Below are 15,388 nucleotides of genomic sequence, written 5' to 3'. Positions count from 1 at the left end.
CATTACCACAATTATCTATTTGTGAGGTCATAATACAAATTCATATGCTTATAAAAGTTTTGAAGTTGCTCTGTGAGCTGCTGAGAAGGGGTATGTTAAAATCTTCAACTTTATTTTGAATTTGTCCATTTCTCCTGGATCATATTAGTTTTTTCATCGTGTATTTTGAAGCCATGTTAACAGGTATATATATACACTTGAGATTTTTGTGTCTTGGTGAGTGGATTACTCTATCATTATTAAAATATCATTTTTTATTTTTAAAAAATTTTATTTTTCAATCATAGTTTACATACTTCTGTAATACTTTCAGGTGTACAACATAGTGGTTAGACAATAATATACATTACAAAGTGTTTTCCCTAATATTTTCAGTAACCACCTGACACCATACCCAGTTATTGCAATATTTTTGACTGTATGCCCTATGCTGTATTTTTCATCTCCACGACTATTTTGTTACTACCAATTAGAACCCTGGTGCACTGTTGGTGGGAATGCAGTCGGATGCGCTCTCTGTGGGACACAGGATGGCAGTTCCTCAAAAAATTAAAAATGGAACTGCCTTAGGACCCTGCAATTCTACTTCTGGTTATATATCCAAATAACCCCAAAACACGAATTTGAAAGAATATATGCTCTCTGGGTTTATTGCAGCACTATGTAAAATAGCCCAGATACAGAGCAACTCAAACTCCCATCAATGGATGAGTGAATAAAAAAGGGTTGTATGCAGGAACAATGGAGTATTACTCGGCCATAAAAATAGTGAAATGTTATTATTTGTGACAGTGTGGATGAACATAGAGGGTATTGTGCCAAGTAAAATAGCCTTCTTTATCTCTGATAAAACTCTTGTCTTGGTTCTACTTTGATATTAATATAACTGTACCAGCTTTCTTTTGCTTGCAATTTGCATAGCGTATCTTTTTATACCCTTGTAACCTATCTTGTACTTACATGTAAAGTGTGTCTCTTATAGTCATCATGTAGTTGGGTCTTGTGTTTTTATTCAGTTTGATCATCTCTGCTTTCAAGTGGGGTACTTATTTCATTCGTATTTACTATATGAATATTACTGGATTTAGGTACTTATTTTGATTTTTGTTTTCTCTTTGCTGCATCAGATTTTTAATCTTCTGTTACTTCTGTTGTTTTTAGCATTCAATTTTAATTTTTCTATTAAATTTTTAGCTCCACCTCAGTGGTTGCTCTAGGAATTACATGCACATCTATAGTTTATACAGTCCATTTTGAGTTAATATTCTACCCCTTTGCAAGTTTACTCTGTGTTATACCACTTGACAATGATTTTTATTTTGCAACAGCGTAAATCATTGCCTCTTCTCTTTTGTGCTATTGTTATCATATATTTTACTTCTCCACATGTAATCAACCCCACAATGTAATAATATATACTTTCTTCAGTTGTCTTTAGAAAAGGTAAAAGGAGAAAACATCAGTTCTTTTTGTATTTACCGTATGTACCATTGCTATTATTGCTCTTCAGTCTTTATCTTGGATCTGAGATTTACTTTGTTACCAGTTCTCTTTCACATGAAGAAATTCCTGTAATATTTTTTGAAGTGCTGGTCTAATAAATTTTCTATTCATTTATATAAAAATGTTTTTATTTTGCATTCCTTTTTGAAAGATATTTTCTCTAAATATAGAATTCAGTGTTAACAAATTTTTTTATTTCAGCACTTAGACATATAATTTCTGGTTCTCATTTTTCTGAGAGAAGTCATTTTCATTTGCATTATTTTTCTTCCTTATATCATGTTTTTTTCTCTTCCTACTTTCATTTGTTTTACTTCATCTTTGATTTTTAGTTGGTTGACTCTGATGTGCTTAGCTGTTGAACTTTTGAACTAGGATGCCAACCTTTTTGAATTTGTATGTTAACTGTTTTCTTTCCACTAAGTTTGGGAGATGCTCAGTTTTCAAATAATTTTTCATGTTTTTGTTTTGTTTTTTCCTTCTTGCACCCCAATTACACATACTGGGCACAACTTGATGTACCATCATTGTTCATAGGCATTATTTATTTTTCCAAATTTATGCTCTTCAATTGGTTACTTTATATTGAGAGCTCTCAAAGTTCATTGCCATCTCCAATCCGCTATAAAACTAGTCCAATACTTTTTATTGTAGAGATGTTGCTTTCAATTGTATATATTTATTTAGCTCTATTGTTTCTGTTTTCTGCTGATATTATCCTACTGTACGTTTATTATGATTTTTCTCTTTGGTCCCTTGAGCTCATTTATAAAGATAGTGTAAAGGTTTTGTCTTCTGTACGTAACATCTGAGTCACCTCGAGGCTAGTTGCAATTGACTGCTTTCCTTGGTGATTCACATTTTTCTCTTTTTTCTTTTTTTGTCATTTTTATTGTTTCTTTGTATGTCTAGTAATTTTTTATTATATGCTGGACATGAAGTATGACATGTTGTAGAAGCATTAGATTCTTTCATCTTCCTGTAAAGAATGTTACTTTTTGTTCTAGCCCACAATTAAATTACTAGTTGGTTACTTTGAGTTTGTGAAGTATTGGTTTTATACTTTGTTATAATGGCCTCATTTCACTTTTGCTTGTAGTCTTACTTCTAAGGTTGATCATTCCAGAGTTTTAATGGAAAACCTGGTGTGTGGACCAAAACCTTCTAATTTGGCCAAATTCAAGCTCCTAATTCAATCTTGACCAAGGTAGGGTACAGCCAAAATGTCTGCTTAAATTTTTAACTCTGAAGCTGTTATTTTTTCTGGGTTTCTTGGATTCTCCCCTAAGCATTCATAGTTCAAGTTTCAGTCCAGTATTTGAGATAAATCCACACGAGGATTTTGGTGTTCCTTCTCTGTGGTTCTCTCCTTTCTGGAGCTTCTCCCTGTATTTTGAACCTCTCTGGCTGCCCCGCCCTCTGTATCCCTCAATTCAGTAGATTTCCCACGTCTGCCCCGGGGCCTGGGTGCCCTGTGCCTCACTGACGTACAAGTGCTTTTGGCAGCAAAGCACTGTAACCATGTATCTTGCACAGAGAAGTTTCCTTCTCTCAAAAATTGGATTCCCTTCAGTTTCTGCCTGCTCTTGCTCAATCTCTGTGCCTTTCAATAGTTGGTTAACATTTAATTTTTAAATGAATTTATCATTATTAATAGGTGAGTTCGAATCGCTTACTCTGCTGTCATCACAACCGGAAGTCTCAATATTGTAACTCAACTTTTCTCTTGCATAGTGATCTGTATGTTACTATTTTTTATAAAATATTTTCTGTTTGACTGATATTTAACCATTACAAGTCCAGCTCTTTGTTTATATATGAAATGGAGTCGTCAAACATTTCATACACGGTGTAGGGTGAGGAAGCAGGTATGCACAGGAGAACCGGACGCTGACCGATCCTTCCTCTGCCGCTGACTAGCGATTTGACTGTAAATAAGTCTCTGAAGCAGTCTCGTTCTTAGGTTCTCTTCTATAGAATGAAGGAGGTGGTTTATTATCAAAAATATTCAAACTTTTAAAAAGTGTCATGATTTCCATTTTTTCTATTTGCCAACAGAATCTTACAAAAATATAAGCCACATTGAAGTAAAATATTCCTTATTGTAGATGACGCATAGCTCAGCCCACTCAGTGCAGCCTCCCCGTATCCACTTGTACAGGGTCACTGAAGCTCCCTGTGGAAACGAGACTTGCACAGAGCGTTGTCTGAAAAAAATCAATGCTGGATGGTTTACAGAAACCTTTTTCTGTTCTGCCTGAATCCGAGAACGGTTGGATAATGCTCCTAGAAGTGTGGCCATTTTCTTAGGATCTGAAATGTGCAGTTGTCACCTTTGAATTCCCTTCTGCCTGTTCAACGTTATTAATTTTTTAAGGGATTTATTTTTTAAAAGGTTTTATTTATTCATTTTTAGGAAGGAAGGAAGGGAAAGAGAAAGAGAGGGAGAGAAACATCGATGTGCGAGAGATACATTGAATGGTTGCCTCTTGCGTGCCCCCAAGGCATGTGCCCTGACTGGGAATCAAACTGGCAACCTTCTGGTTTGCACTCAACCCACTAAGCCATCCTGGCCAGGGCACCACCATTTTATTCTTATTTCTATTTTTATCCAGCCACCATGGGCAGATATTTGCGGTGAGTATTTGAGAAATATGGTACATAAGGGATTTCCTGCACTTGTAGCTAAAAGTAGCGCTCTGGAGCTTGTACCTCCTTGCACACCCCGCCCCTGCCTGTCTCCACTCTCCGTCTGTCGTACTTCCCTCCACCTAATTGCTCCTGCGTGGGTGGGAAGGAGTTAATAATCTTGGAGCTGTACTGATTATTTAGAAATTCTTTCTCCATCTGTAAAATAGCAGCAGACAGGCTTGAGAAATAATGTCCTTGCATCACCAGTTGGCGGTTTTGTCGTCTTGAAGGAAACAACAAAATGAGCAGGGGTTGGGCACTGCCTCCATCCAGACGGCATTGCCAGCTCTTACAGGGTGCCCCGCCTGCAGACTCGGGAAAAAGAGGGGTGAGGTAAGGAAGGTCACACAACCCGCACTATCAACTTAATCTTCCCCTGTCCAGTGCTTGTTTCTTCCGCCCTTTTCCCATGACAATACTCATGATGAGTTTTCTGGTGGGACGTTGCAAGAACAGGCACATTCTTCCCTTTGCATGTGAATGTAGGCTTCATAAAAGGGTTTCCACACAGGGCGCTGCTGTGGTAGGGCATAATAATAATAATAGTCAACGTATCAAATGCCAGGCATGTGCTAAGGGTCTTTATGTGGTTTATCTCACTTAGTCCTCTCAACAATTTTAAGAAGGAATATCAAAATAAGACCACTGATGTTCAGAAAGATTAAGGAACTCTCTTAAGTCTCAAAATAGCAAATAGAAGATTCAAACTCAGGCAGCTTGACTCCAGATTCCACGTCCCTAACCACTCCAGCTTAACTGATGTTACACTTGACAGGCAGATCCTGTGATCCCGGGGACTCATCTTTCTCTCTTACCTGTGCAAGATGGAGATACCATTTCCTCTGCCCTCATCTGTTTAAAATAGAAACAAATCATTAAAAATAGAGGGAGGGACAATCTGACTGCATTGAAGTAGGGACTAGATATTGATGGATCTATAAATAGCTCTCTCTGAGTGTCAAAGTCATGAGCTTTCTGGCCATGCAAGAAGCCCACAGCAGCACCTACACAGTGTGTAAAGAAGGGTTGAAGCTGGGCAGCTGTACGTCAGAAAGATGGCAGAGGAGTCTGATATGTAGATGATACCTAAGATTTCTCTGCATTGTGTGATGGAGTGAAAAGAACAACTGGAACTTCAAGATGTAGCCACATCCATGGTAATTGTGCCGTCTTTTCCTGTTATTTTAGCAAGATAATTGGATGAAGAAAGGGTGAAGATTTTAATACAAATATGCACTGTTTGGTTTCTCAGACACTCAGCTTCAAAGGGGTTGGACTTGATATATGACACAGTATAATCTTTTCTCTGAAATAAGTGCTACAACCCAGATGAGACTTTGTGGTTTTTAAATATTTAAGTTGAATGAAACCCAGGTCAGTTATTTAGTTGTTGACATAAACCTCATGGCAAGGCAAGTAGCCGGGGTCTTTCAAAAAGATAAGAGTCAAGATCTGACTTTGAAAAAATAGCCCATTGGAGAGAGACCTTGGACAGAACAGTAGCAAAGCCATTGACATGGAATGCTGGAGACAGTGTGCTATAACCGTGGGCAAACACTTTGCCTGTTGGGCCTTGGTTTCTGTTTGTGAAAGTGAGGGAATAAATAGATGCTTATGAAAATTCTTTCTAGCCCAGACTATGTGATGTGTGTCTTCTTAGTGATAAAACATGATTGTGTAGATTTTGACCAGGATTTAAGAAGTTTTTTTTTTCCTGGAGGCAGCTGACGGTCATTCATAATACTGGCTTTTGAGCAAACAGCTTGGGTTTGAATATTAGTTATACTATTTATTAACTGTTATGATTGTGGCAAATTACTAGCTTCACTGGGCTTCACTTTCCCCATCCATACAGTGGGGATAATAGAGTATTTATTTCATTAAGGATTATTGTGAGGAGTAAATGAGAGTAACGTATGTAAAGTTCTAGAACAATGTTTGGCATATGATAAATGCTATATATGGGATTGATTTTATCATTGTAGTAGTATCACCATTGACTTCTGTTCCTGTTCAGTGGTTTCCAGGAGGGATGAAAGGTTTTGTGTGGTAGGCGGAGAATTCCCTGAGCCTTGGGCAGTAAGGCTTAGAATGGCGTGGCAGGTGTATGTATAATCCCATGAGGAGCAATAGCTGATTAAACTGCAGCTTGCCTGTATGCACTCGCTCCCACACGGACTGACCGAACTGACCGTTTGCCCCACTGCTCGTCTTCTCAAAAAGTAAGCAACCTCCTGGCAGATTTCAAGGGGGAAGTGGCAGAGTTCCCTCTCAACTTACTCTGAAAAGTCAGCTACATACCGCTATAGTGTCCTGATGCAATGGTGTCTGATGGCACAGTGGCTAAGAATGTAGTTGTATGTTTCAGTCTGAGCTTTGATACTGTGCTAACTTTTTTGCCCAGGGAAAACTCTTTAGCCCCTTCTCCAGGGGCTAAAAACTCTTTAGCCCCTGTTTCCTATCTCTATATGGGAATAATAATAATCTTACTTCCTCGTGTTGCTATGATGATTAAATGGGATAATATGCGCAAAGTCCCAAGAAAGGTGCCTGCTCTGTGGTATATGTTTAGTAAATGAGAAGTGTTATAATTACTATTATGATTATTATATCAAGTGAGGGAGTCTTACCCTGTGGGTGATCAGTGACTCACTACAATGAAATCGAGGACCACATACTGGTAAATTAATGAATTTTAATTACTGATTTTGTACGTAGGGAAATATCTATGAGCTGACCCCCTTAATTTGAAATTGATAGTTTATGGTTAGTTAAATTTTAAAAATGCTTGCCTAGCAATACAAGTGGAATGGAGTCTCAGCATTGAAAAGAGCTCCAAATGAATGTCTCATTCAACCGCCCCTCCAGTGTATATATCCCCCTGACTTCCTCCCAGGTGCTTAGCTGGTCCTGTACTCTAAAGGTGGCAAGAATTTAATTCTGCTCCAATATGTCTCTGGATGTCTCCTACATGTCTCCTACATGTTCACCCCATTCTAGAGTGTAATGCCCAGCATGTTGAAACCTCAGGAGACCGCTCATTGGGATGGTTATTTGTTGGGATGGTATTGGAATATTAATGGGAAATCTAGTGTCTTCTGACACTTAGCTTTTCAGGTCCTCCCATGGCACTGGTCACAGCCAATAGAAATGAGTGAGTTGACAATGATGGGCTCTCTGTTTTTGGACTGACTGCTCCAACAAAAGAGAGAAACATAAAATTTTAATGTCCATGGGCAGGAAGTTTGGAGTCAGAGAATTTAGAGCTAGAAAATACCCGGGAAATGATCCAGATGTTAGAAATGATCCACAAACGAAGAAGCAGGGCCAGAGAGGTTAAAAGACTTGGCTACTGGGGTTTAGCTAGTTAATGTGAACATGGAGAATAAGAATTATTTCCACCACTTCTCTGGTTCTCCAGCACAGTGATTCCAAATGCGGCCTCCAAAGACAGGCTGTCTTGATTCAAGTCTTGCTTCTTCTGATTGTTGGGAGACTATGAATGTGGTCTCCAGCCCATTGTGGACTTGTCTCTGAATCAGTTTTCTTACTTGGAAAATGAATAAAGATTTTGTGTGGATTAAATGAGATAATAGGCATAAGGCATTCAGGATCGTTCCTGGCATAAAAAAGTATTCCAAAATATGATTGGAATAAAAAAAGTGTTTGTTATTATTACTAGTCTACCAAAGAACCTCAAAAATATCAATTCTTAAATAAGCCAGAGAATAAATGTTTTGACCAGAGTGGTGTTTAAAGTATTTTCTCTCACTTAAAATATGGCCTTTTAATTTTTTCTTAGCTTCTGATTCAGAAGTGATCTTCAGGACCCATCTGTGAATTCACAATCACATTCTTCCCCAGAAGAAAAGTCATTGCGTGCCTTTTGGGTAGGAGGAGGGAATATTAAAAAACTAATTTGTCATTGTTTGTCATTTTGAATTCACACTCAGAAAATATTTACAGAGTAGTCTGCCATGTTCCTGGCACAGAGCCAGAGCCGGGAGGGATATAAAGTGGGTGCTCTAATGGGCCCTCTTGGTGCGTACAGGTTAGGTGCAATGGTTGGCAATTAAACAGGTAATTCTGTCCCAACACTGGAGGGAGCGCTGCCAGGGCAGGACAGAGAGCTTCTTACAGCCCGTGGGAGGAGCCCTGAACATGATGTGAAGGGCCATGGAAGGGCTTTCTGGAGGAAGCGATGTCTAGGCTGAGACCTGAATGGTGAGCTAGATTCTTGACTAGTCTGGATGGGGGCTGAAGAGTCTTCCAGGCACAGGGAACTGTGGGTATGTGGGGGGCCTTCAGGGTTGGGGTAAAACACTGGGTATTCACCAATTTATTCAACATTTAACAGGTGTTCATTAAGCACTTACTATGCAACAGGCATTATTTTGTATAATGGGCACATGCTGGTTAACAAAACAGGTGCTGTTATTTTATGGACGTTCTGGGAGCGAAGAGAGAAATAAAGATGAGAAGTTCTATGAGGAGAACTGCTCATGGTAGGCCCACCAGGAAAGTGAGGAGGGTAAAGCGACAGTCAAGCTGACACCTGAATGGTGACAGGAGCCAGGGGAGGGAGGCTTCCTGGCAGAAGGAAAAAGAAGTCAAAGAACTCAAAGGCAGAAATCATCTGGGTGTGTTGGAGAAACTGAAGGAGGACCATTGTGCTGGGATATGGGGAATGTGGGGAAAGTGGGACAAATAATTCCAAGGGTATTTGGGCTGGGCTGTTGGTGTTGACAAGGGCATCAGGACATTTCTAGTAGAAACAAGATAACACACACTCAGTATGGATGCCTCTTTTCAAAACCAGGAGGCTTTTGGAAAATCTCAATGGCAAATCTCAGTGGGCTCTGTGGGTTTTAATAGCTGTGACGAAGCAGAAGTGTATTTTCTGTCATGGTTGACTAAGTCTGCACATGAGGCACGTGCACGGAGAGCTGTCCTCGTGGTTATGAGCACTGACATGCACCAGAAATCAGCAGGGCTGCCCTGCTCCACAAGGGGGCTCGTTGTGTTGATTAGGGCTGTCCCAGTGGCTTCTCCTGGGTTTTAGCTGTCTCCTTCCAATTACCCTCATGAGCTATCTCTTTCTGTTTTATTGATTTGGACTCAAATTTGTGTTTCAACCATGCTTTAAACTGTTTCTGTCCAGTTTGGCACTGCTTGATCCAAGCTAATTGCCCACGTTCTTCTGTTTCTCTGCCTGCCTCTGTATTCCTGTGGGCCCTCCAGGAGACTCATGGCTCTTGTTGCTCCCAGTTAACAGCTTTGGAGACGATGAAGAGCTGTGCACATCTTCTGACTCTGATGAGGAGGTGATCAAACAATTTGAGATTTCTGTGTCCCGGTCCCAGAGTTTCCGTTCAAGAGCACCTGAGAAAGGCAAGCAGACGGGATCGGAGCAGAAACCAGAATTGCGCCGCTTGCTCTCTGCCAGCAAAGAGGACAGCACACAAGTGTCTGCCTGTGAAGGTATTCTTTGCATCAAAACTTCCTTTATCTAGACCAGGGATGGCCAAGGGGAAAAATGTCTTTGAGTCATGTAACCTCTGCCTTTGCATCTGAGATGCCAGGAAGGGAGAGAAAACGGGGCAGGACCCAGAGGTTGGGGCAGGAAAAGGGCTGCTCCAAATTTTGCAGGGGGTGGGGGGCATCCTTCAGGGAAATTGGGGAGGAAATGGATCAGAAGTTCTGAGCCCCTACTTCTGATTTGCAGGACTCCTTCCTTCTCGATAGTTGCTACTTTATATATATTTAACATTAATGACCAGAATGCTATTCACCAAGCTTTATAACATTTTGTTGCTTTCTGATAGGTACAAACATTTCACAGACCTGTCCGCTGACATTGAGATTCTGTGCCTTTCCTCCCATTTGCAATGAAGTCTATTTTCCGCACAGCTATGTAACCCCAGAAGATTTTCGAAGCCTTTCTTTTACTAGTTTGTATTATTAAAAACAATAGGTATGTTTTATTTTCCAAACAAAAACATGTACTATAATAATACTGAATAACCTCCCTCAAACAACATATGCCCTGCACCCTCTCCCTCACTCTCTGTGGTTCCAGAGCATCCCCACCCCCATTTCGCATGAGATTTGCTAGGCAAGAGCAAGGCCTTATGCCATCCTCCAGCATCTTTAAACTACATTTGCCCTCCACCAAGGGGAGCGGAGGACACTCTGGGCAGGAAGCACCGCTAGTGACGGAGGGAAGGCCTTGTTGCGAGTCCTCCTCCTTTCGCACCACTTACACAGAATGACCTGGAGAAAGAACGGTGTGTTATTTCTTAGTGCTTTTCCCAAATGAAGGTCAGGAATTTCTTTGACTCTTTTATGCTGAGAGCCCTGAGTGGGCACAGGACACTGGGAAAGGGAAGGGTCTGTGAAGTGTATTTGGTGAAAAGCTGGAGAATATGTCATGCCATCCACCTTAGCCACCTGGGTTAAACAACCTGGATTCTCTAATCTATTCTTTCTTTTCTTTGGGGATTGTGGTCAGTTAAACTGAGGGGGACATAGTTGAGTTCTTCCATGGTTTTCTGAAACATATTGGTAGAAAAAGAAAAGAGAGAAGGGAAAGTCCAAAATTGAGAGGAGATAACAGAGAGGAAATGTGACTTGATATGTGATGGGGTGGGCAGAAAAAGAACATAGTAAAAAGAGGAGAATTAACTTTTTTAATTAATTAAAAAAGAACTCTTTTTTCAGGGTAAATATCATAATTTGCTATTTATCATGTAATTTTACCTACTGACATGGGCAGCATACCATTTTTTTTGGCTATTCTTTTTAGCCCAAGGTAAGCCAGGAAAGAAGTGCCTTATATAACCACAGCATGACACTGGCCCTCTGTGGGTTCCTTACACCTTCTCCTCCTTTCCTCTCTGTCTCTCATGTCACATCACAGCATTCCTCTCTCTCCATTGCGGGGGCAAATGTTGGTTAGTGAAAGGTGATAGCAGTTTTTTTCCCCTAGGAGTAGCTTGTTTCCTTCTAAAGCTAATGGCCCCGCTTCCCAGAAGCCTGAGTCTAGTTTCTGATTTGTACAACTGGCCGATATCGGAGAGTTCTGACAACCACTTGAACCTCGCAATTCCCGACATTAGCAACATCTTTTGTCATAACCAGTGGTTCTGAATTTTTTGACAGATGGTGATAGAAAGGGTAAATTTTTCTCTACTGGAGAGAGGAAAAAGTCCACCGCAGTGAATGAATTACCTGTAGATTTTGAAAAAGAAGACAGCAGGATTTTCCTAGGAATAAATAAATGCATGCTATATTTTAGGTTATCAAATATCATGGAAATGTTAAAGTAATTTATATTGTATGATAATCTTTCTGTGTCATTTCTTTTTGTTCGTCTTTTGATCGGTGACTTTGTTTCAGTAATAAAGAATAATGAAGAGATTAAGTGTGTACCCCAAGAGGATTTTTTGCATGTTTTCTATTTAGCTGTTTTTCACTCTACTTTAAACATAATTTTCTAAGATCAAGTTTAACTGTAGATGATTCTTACTTTATAAACACATTCAAAATGTTGGATGAGTGAAATTAAAGGTCCAAATTCAAGTCAAAGCTGAACCACAAATAAATTACTGGTAACTTGTTTCATGATTCATCCTAAGAGAAACCCTTCATTCTGGATGGGTGAGGTTAATTTAGAATCAAGACAACGCTATCTTCGTATTCTAGCCAAGTGTCTCTTCTCTCATGTATCTGAGTTAGTGTTATTTTGCATCAGTTGTCACTGCATCCTGATGACATCAAAGAGGGTGTGGGCTAAGGGATCTGGGTCAGAGGCTGTGCACCAGATCTCTAGGCATGAAAGGGCTGCAGAATAATAGTGCACTTCTTGAAGTTTCCCCCATCCCTATTTTTGTGCCAGGCCTTAATTTTGCTTGTGAAATGTTTAGCTTTTAGGATATTACAAAGAAGCTAGACATTACCTTCCTGGTCATTAGGAATAGCTCAATTATCTTCAGAATCTGTGCTCAGTTTTGTTGGGGAACAAGGTATCAATCAGAATCGTATATATATTAGGGTGAGGCAACAGTAGGTTTATAGTTGCTTGTATGGAAAATAGTACAGTCATTAATAAAATACAAGAATAAATTGTGTCTTAAGCACTCACAACTCTCTCTCCTCCTTCTTTCTCCTGGGAAAGAATGCAAAGAATTTACTTTGCACTTGTGGAGGCTGGCCAGGCAACACAGTTCTGAAACGCACAGCGATGGCTGCTGGGGAGGCTAGGCTTAAACTCTCAGACATGAGCCAAAGCTGCAGTGCACGGGTGAAATTTCTTCTCTTCCGGGGTCCCCTTAGTTCTTCTCCTTTCAAGGCCTTTTAATGGATGGATTATGCAAGATAGTCTCCTTCACTTAAAGTCAACTGCTTAAAGGCTTCAATCACATTTACAAAGTACCTTCACAGCAACACTGAAATTACTGTTTGACTGAGTAATTGGGGCTTGTAGGTCAGCCACATAAAACTGACCATCACGGATGGCAAGCAAAAGTATCTGTGTTTGGGTTGTGCTGGGAGAGAGCAGTGTGGGAGTGTCGAACTGGCTACACCCCGTCAACGTGGGGTGTGGACGAAGCAAATTCAAGAATTTCTCTGCTAAAATGAATATGGTTGATGTGACATAATTACGCCCTGTCATTTCTATGAAGCCAGGATACATTTCTCTGACAACGGCAATTACTTTTCTATATGTATTTAGGTTGACACGATCTTCTTTAATTTAAAGCACGAGAAGACTACTTTGTGTCATGGTGAATTACCTCTTTCCTGCTCCTTGGAAATTGACTTGTACCCAGATTTGCTTGTCTAATTCATCCTTGAATGTCTGTCAAGGAAAATGGTTTGTTATATTAATATAGTTCTTATGTTTTTCAGTTATGAATAGCGTTTCAAGGCCTGAGGTAGCTTTTGAAAATTCCCTTATTACTGATCTAGGTACTATCACTGTAGGAGTTGAAATCATGGGACAATTTTATGGGGGAAATTTCTTGGCCAAGTTAGAGTTTGTGCTGCAATCCTGCTGGCTGCCACGCAGGTTGATAGATGACCCACTGTTTAATGGGACACTTTCGTGTTCATGTGTGTGAGGCATGGATGTGCTAATTAGAGGCTTGGGAGAAAATTCTGCTTTATATTGTAGAGTGTTGCATGTGGAATATCCCTTGTTCTGTCATTTTCTGTGGTCTTTTTAAAAGTGTGTTTGCCAAGTAACTGGAAGTGTGAATATAAAAATGTTATGGTACCTATGAAGGTGTTTCCGAGTGGCTGGAACTGAATTATTAAGAATAACAAGGCAGCTAGGGGAACTTCTCATTGGCTTGCCCGACTTTTGAAAAATCCCAGATCAGGAGTCTGAAGTTGTGTGCTGAGGACCAAATTTGCCTGAAAACATGTTTATGTGGTTTGCAAAGGTGATGATATATTTTTAAGTTTATATGGTAGGTCCTATAGTGACTGGTAAACCACTGTCACCACCAGTCCATAAAGCTACAAGCTTGGTTGCTTCAAGTATTTGTTACTGCTTAGCCTTTGAGGTTAGTTGAGGGTTTAGTGAAGTCTACTGGTAGATAGAGATTATGCGGTAGATGTATGTGGCTTAGTGCTTTCAAGGAAGATATGTTCTAGCTGAAACTTTAAGACTATGGAGACAATTGCTGCCATACAGTGTATAAATAAGAGCTGAATTTATGATATATACTTTGTCATCCACTCACTTATCCTATCTATATCTCTAATGTTCTCTCATCCTAGGATGGGGGCTACTGAGGGAGCCTGAAGGCCAAAGAGATAAGACATCCTTAGCTTTTTTTTTTTGGGTGCGGAGGCAAGTCAGAGGGGAAGAAGCAATAAGACACTGTCAGTTTTTCCTTACTATCCGAGAGTAACCTGGACATTGAAAGAGAGGCAGAGGATGAACAGAATAAGGAAATAGAGAGGGCAAGGGAGGGAGCAGAAGAGAAAAGAAGAGAAAAGGAGGAGGAGGAGGTCTGAGAAAAACACCAAATTTGAAGGAGTCAAGGAAGATTCAGTAGTTGTTGAGGATTTAGATAGACAGGAAGGACAGGACAAGCAGGAAGCCTCGAGAACTGCGAACAGAAATACACAACTAGCACTTTCATGAGCCAGTGGGGCCACAGGTGACAGAGAGGTGGGAGGTAGTAGGAAATGACGTTTTCTGGTTTGCACGAGGCCAGTTTGGGCCATACAAGTAAGCAAGACTAATATTTATGGAAGGTCTGGTGGCAACCAGACAGATATTGTTAGTAGTTGATGTGTCTCTCTGACAACTTTTATCATCATTTTATAGATAAGGAAATAAAGGTTCGGACAGTTCAAATTGTCTAAGTACTTAAACCCCGGTCATCTAGAACCAAGTTCAGTGTTCTTTGCATGAATCAGGCAGAGAAATTTCTACTTGAGAGAACCACTGAAGCCTTTTGAGCAGAGGGCAGTGCATTGGACTTGGAAGAGAAAAGAAAGAGTGGAGAGTCAGGACACCGTGTCGCCTCCACAGCTGGTTACCGTTCTTGCTTTCCAGATCCATCCCTGACGTTCTGTTTGTGGTCATTAGCTCCAACAAAATGCTGATGTGTTTAGTTCATTCTTGTTACATAAACACACACTCTTTATACTCATTACTAGAAAGTATTTAACCTTCGACCCCACATAATGAACTAATGGTCTTTTTGATTCTATGGACCAAGTTTATCTATTAGATGATAAGAATGATGTCTCTGCAGGTGTTATTTTGTGGGTTTTGTTTTTGAGGTCTTGATTGGTGTAACTGCTGTTGCCCAATTTCTCTAGATAAAAAGGTATAAAATAGGAATATATTTGAAATTGTTTCCTCATTGTAAATTCAGATTTGGATGGAGCCAGCCAACTGAATTATCCTGAGAATCTGTCTTATGGTGAAGAGGATCCCATCTGTGCCCCCTCACGGTCCCTGTGTGAGGCGGGCGATGCCAGGCACCAGGGTGCACCTCCCCAGGAGACCAGTGTGGTGCGCAGCCTCCGTCGTCAGTCCACAGAGGGCAGCCTGGAGACAGAGACAGCTTTCAATAACCGGGGGCTCGAAGACTCTTATGCCACTGATAGTTCCTCTGTGTGGAGTCCAGAGGCAAGTTATGTGTTTTCCAGTCTTTTCTTGCTTCAGTGT

At 40.4% G+C, this 15,388-nt stretch overlaps 1 protein-coding gene across 1 annotated transcript in view; it reads left to right on the top strand.

The window, feature by feature from the left end:
• The window catches only part of SYT16 (synaptotagmin 16), a 90,862-nt gene that overhangs the window by 53,859 nt on the left and 21,615 nt on the right, over positions 1-15,388 (top strand). Inside the window, exons 4-5 of the mRNA XM_037031376.1 lie at positions 9,463-9,675; positions 15,093-15,349. Of these exons, the coding sequence (XP_036887271.1) occupies positions 9,463-9,675; positions 15,093-15,349 (470 nt within the window). The remainder of the gene's footprint in view (positions 1-9,462; positions 9,676-15,092; positions 15,350-15,388) is intronic.

Source organism: Sturnira hondurensis, unplaced genomic scaffold, assembly GCF_014824575.4.
Source record: "Sturnira hondurensis isolate 20B ecotype Veracruz unplaced genomic scaffold, ASM1482457v3 Scaffold0021143, whole genome shotgun sequence".
In the NCBI taxonomy this organism is placed as follows: domain Eukaryota; kingdom Metazoa; phylum Chordata; class Mammalia; order Chiroptera; family Phyllostomidae; genus Sturnira; species Sturnira hondurensis.
This window is presented reverse-complemented; position numbering and strand designations above follow the sequence as displayed.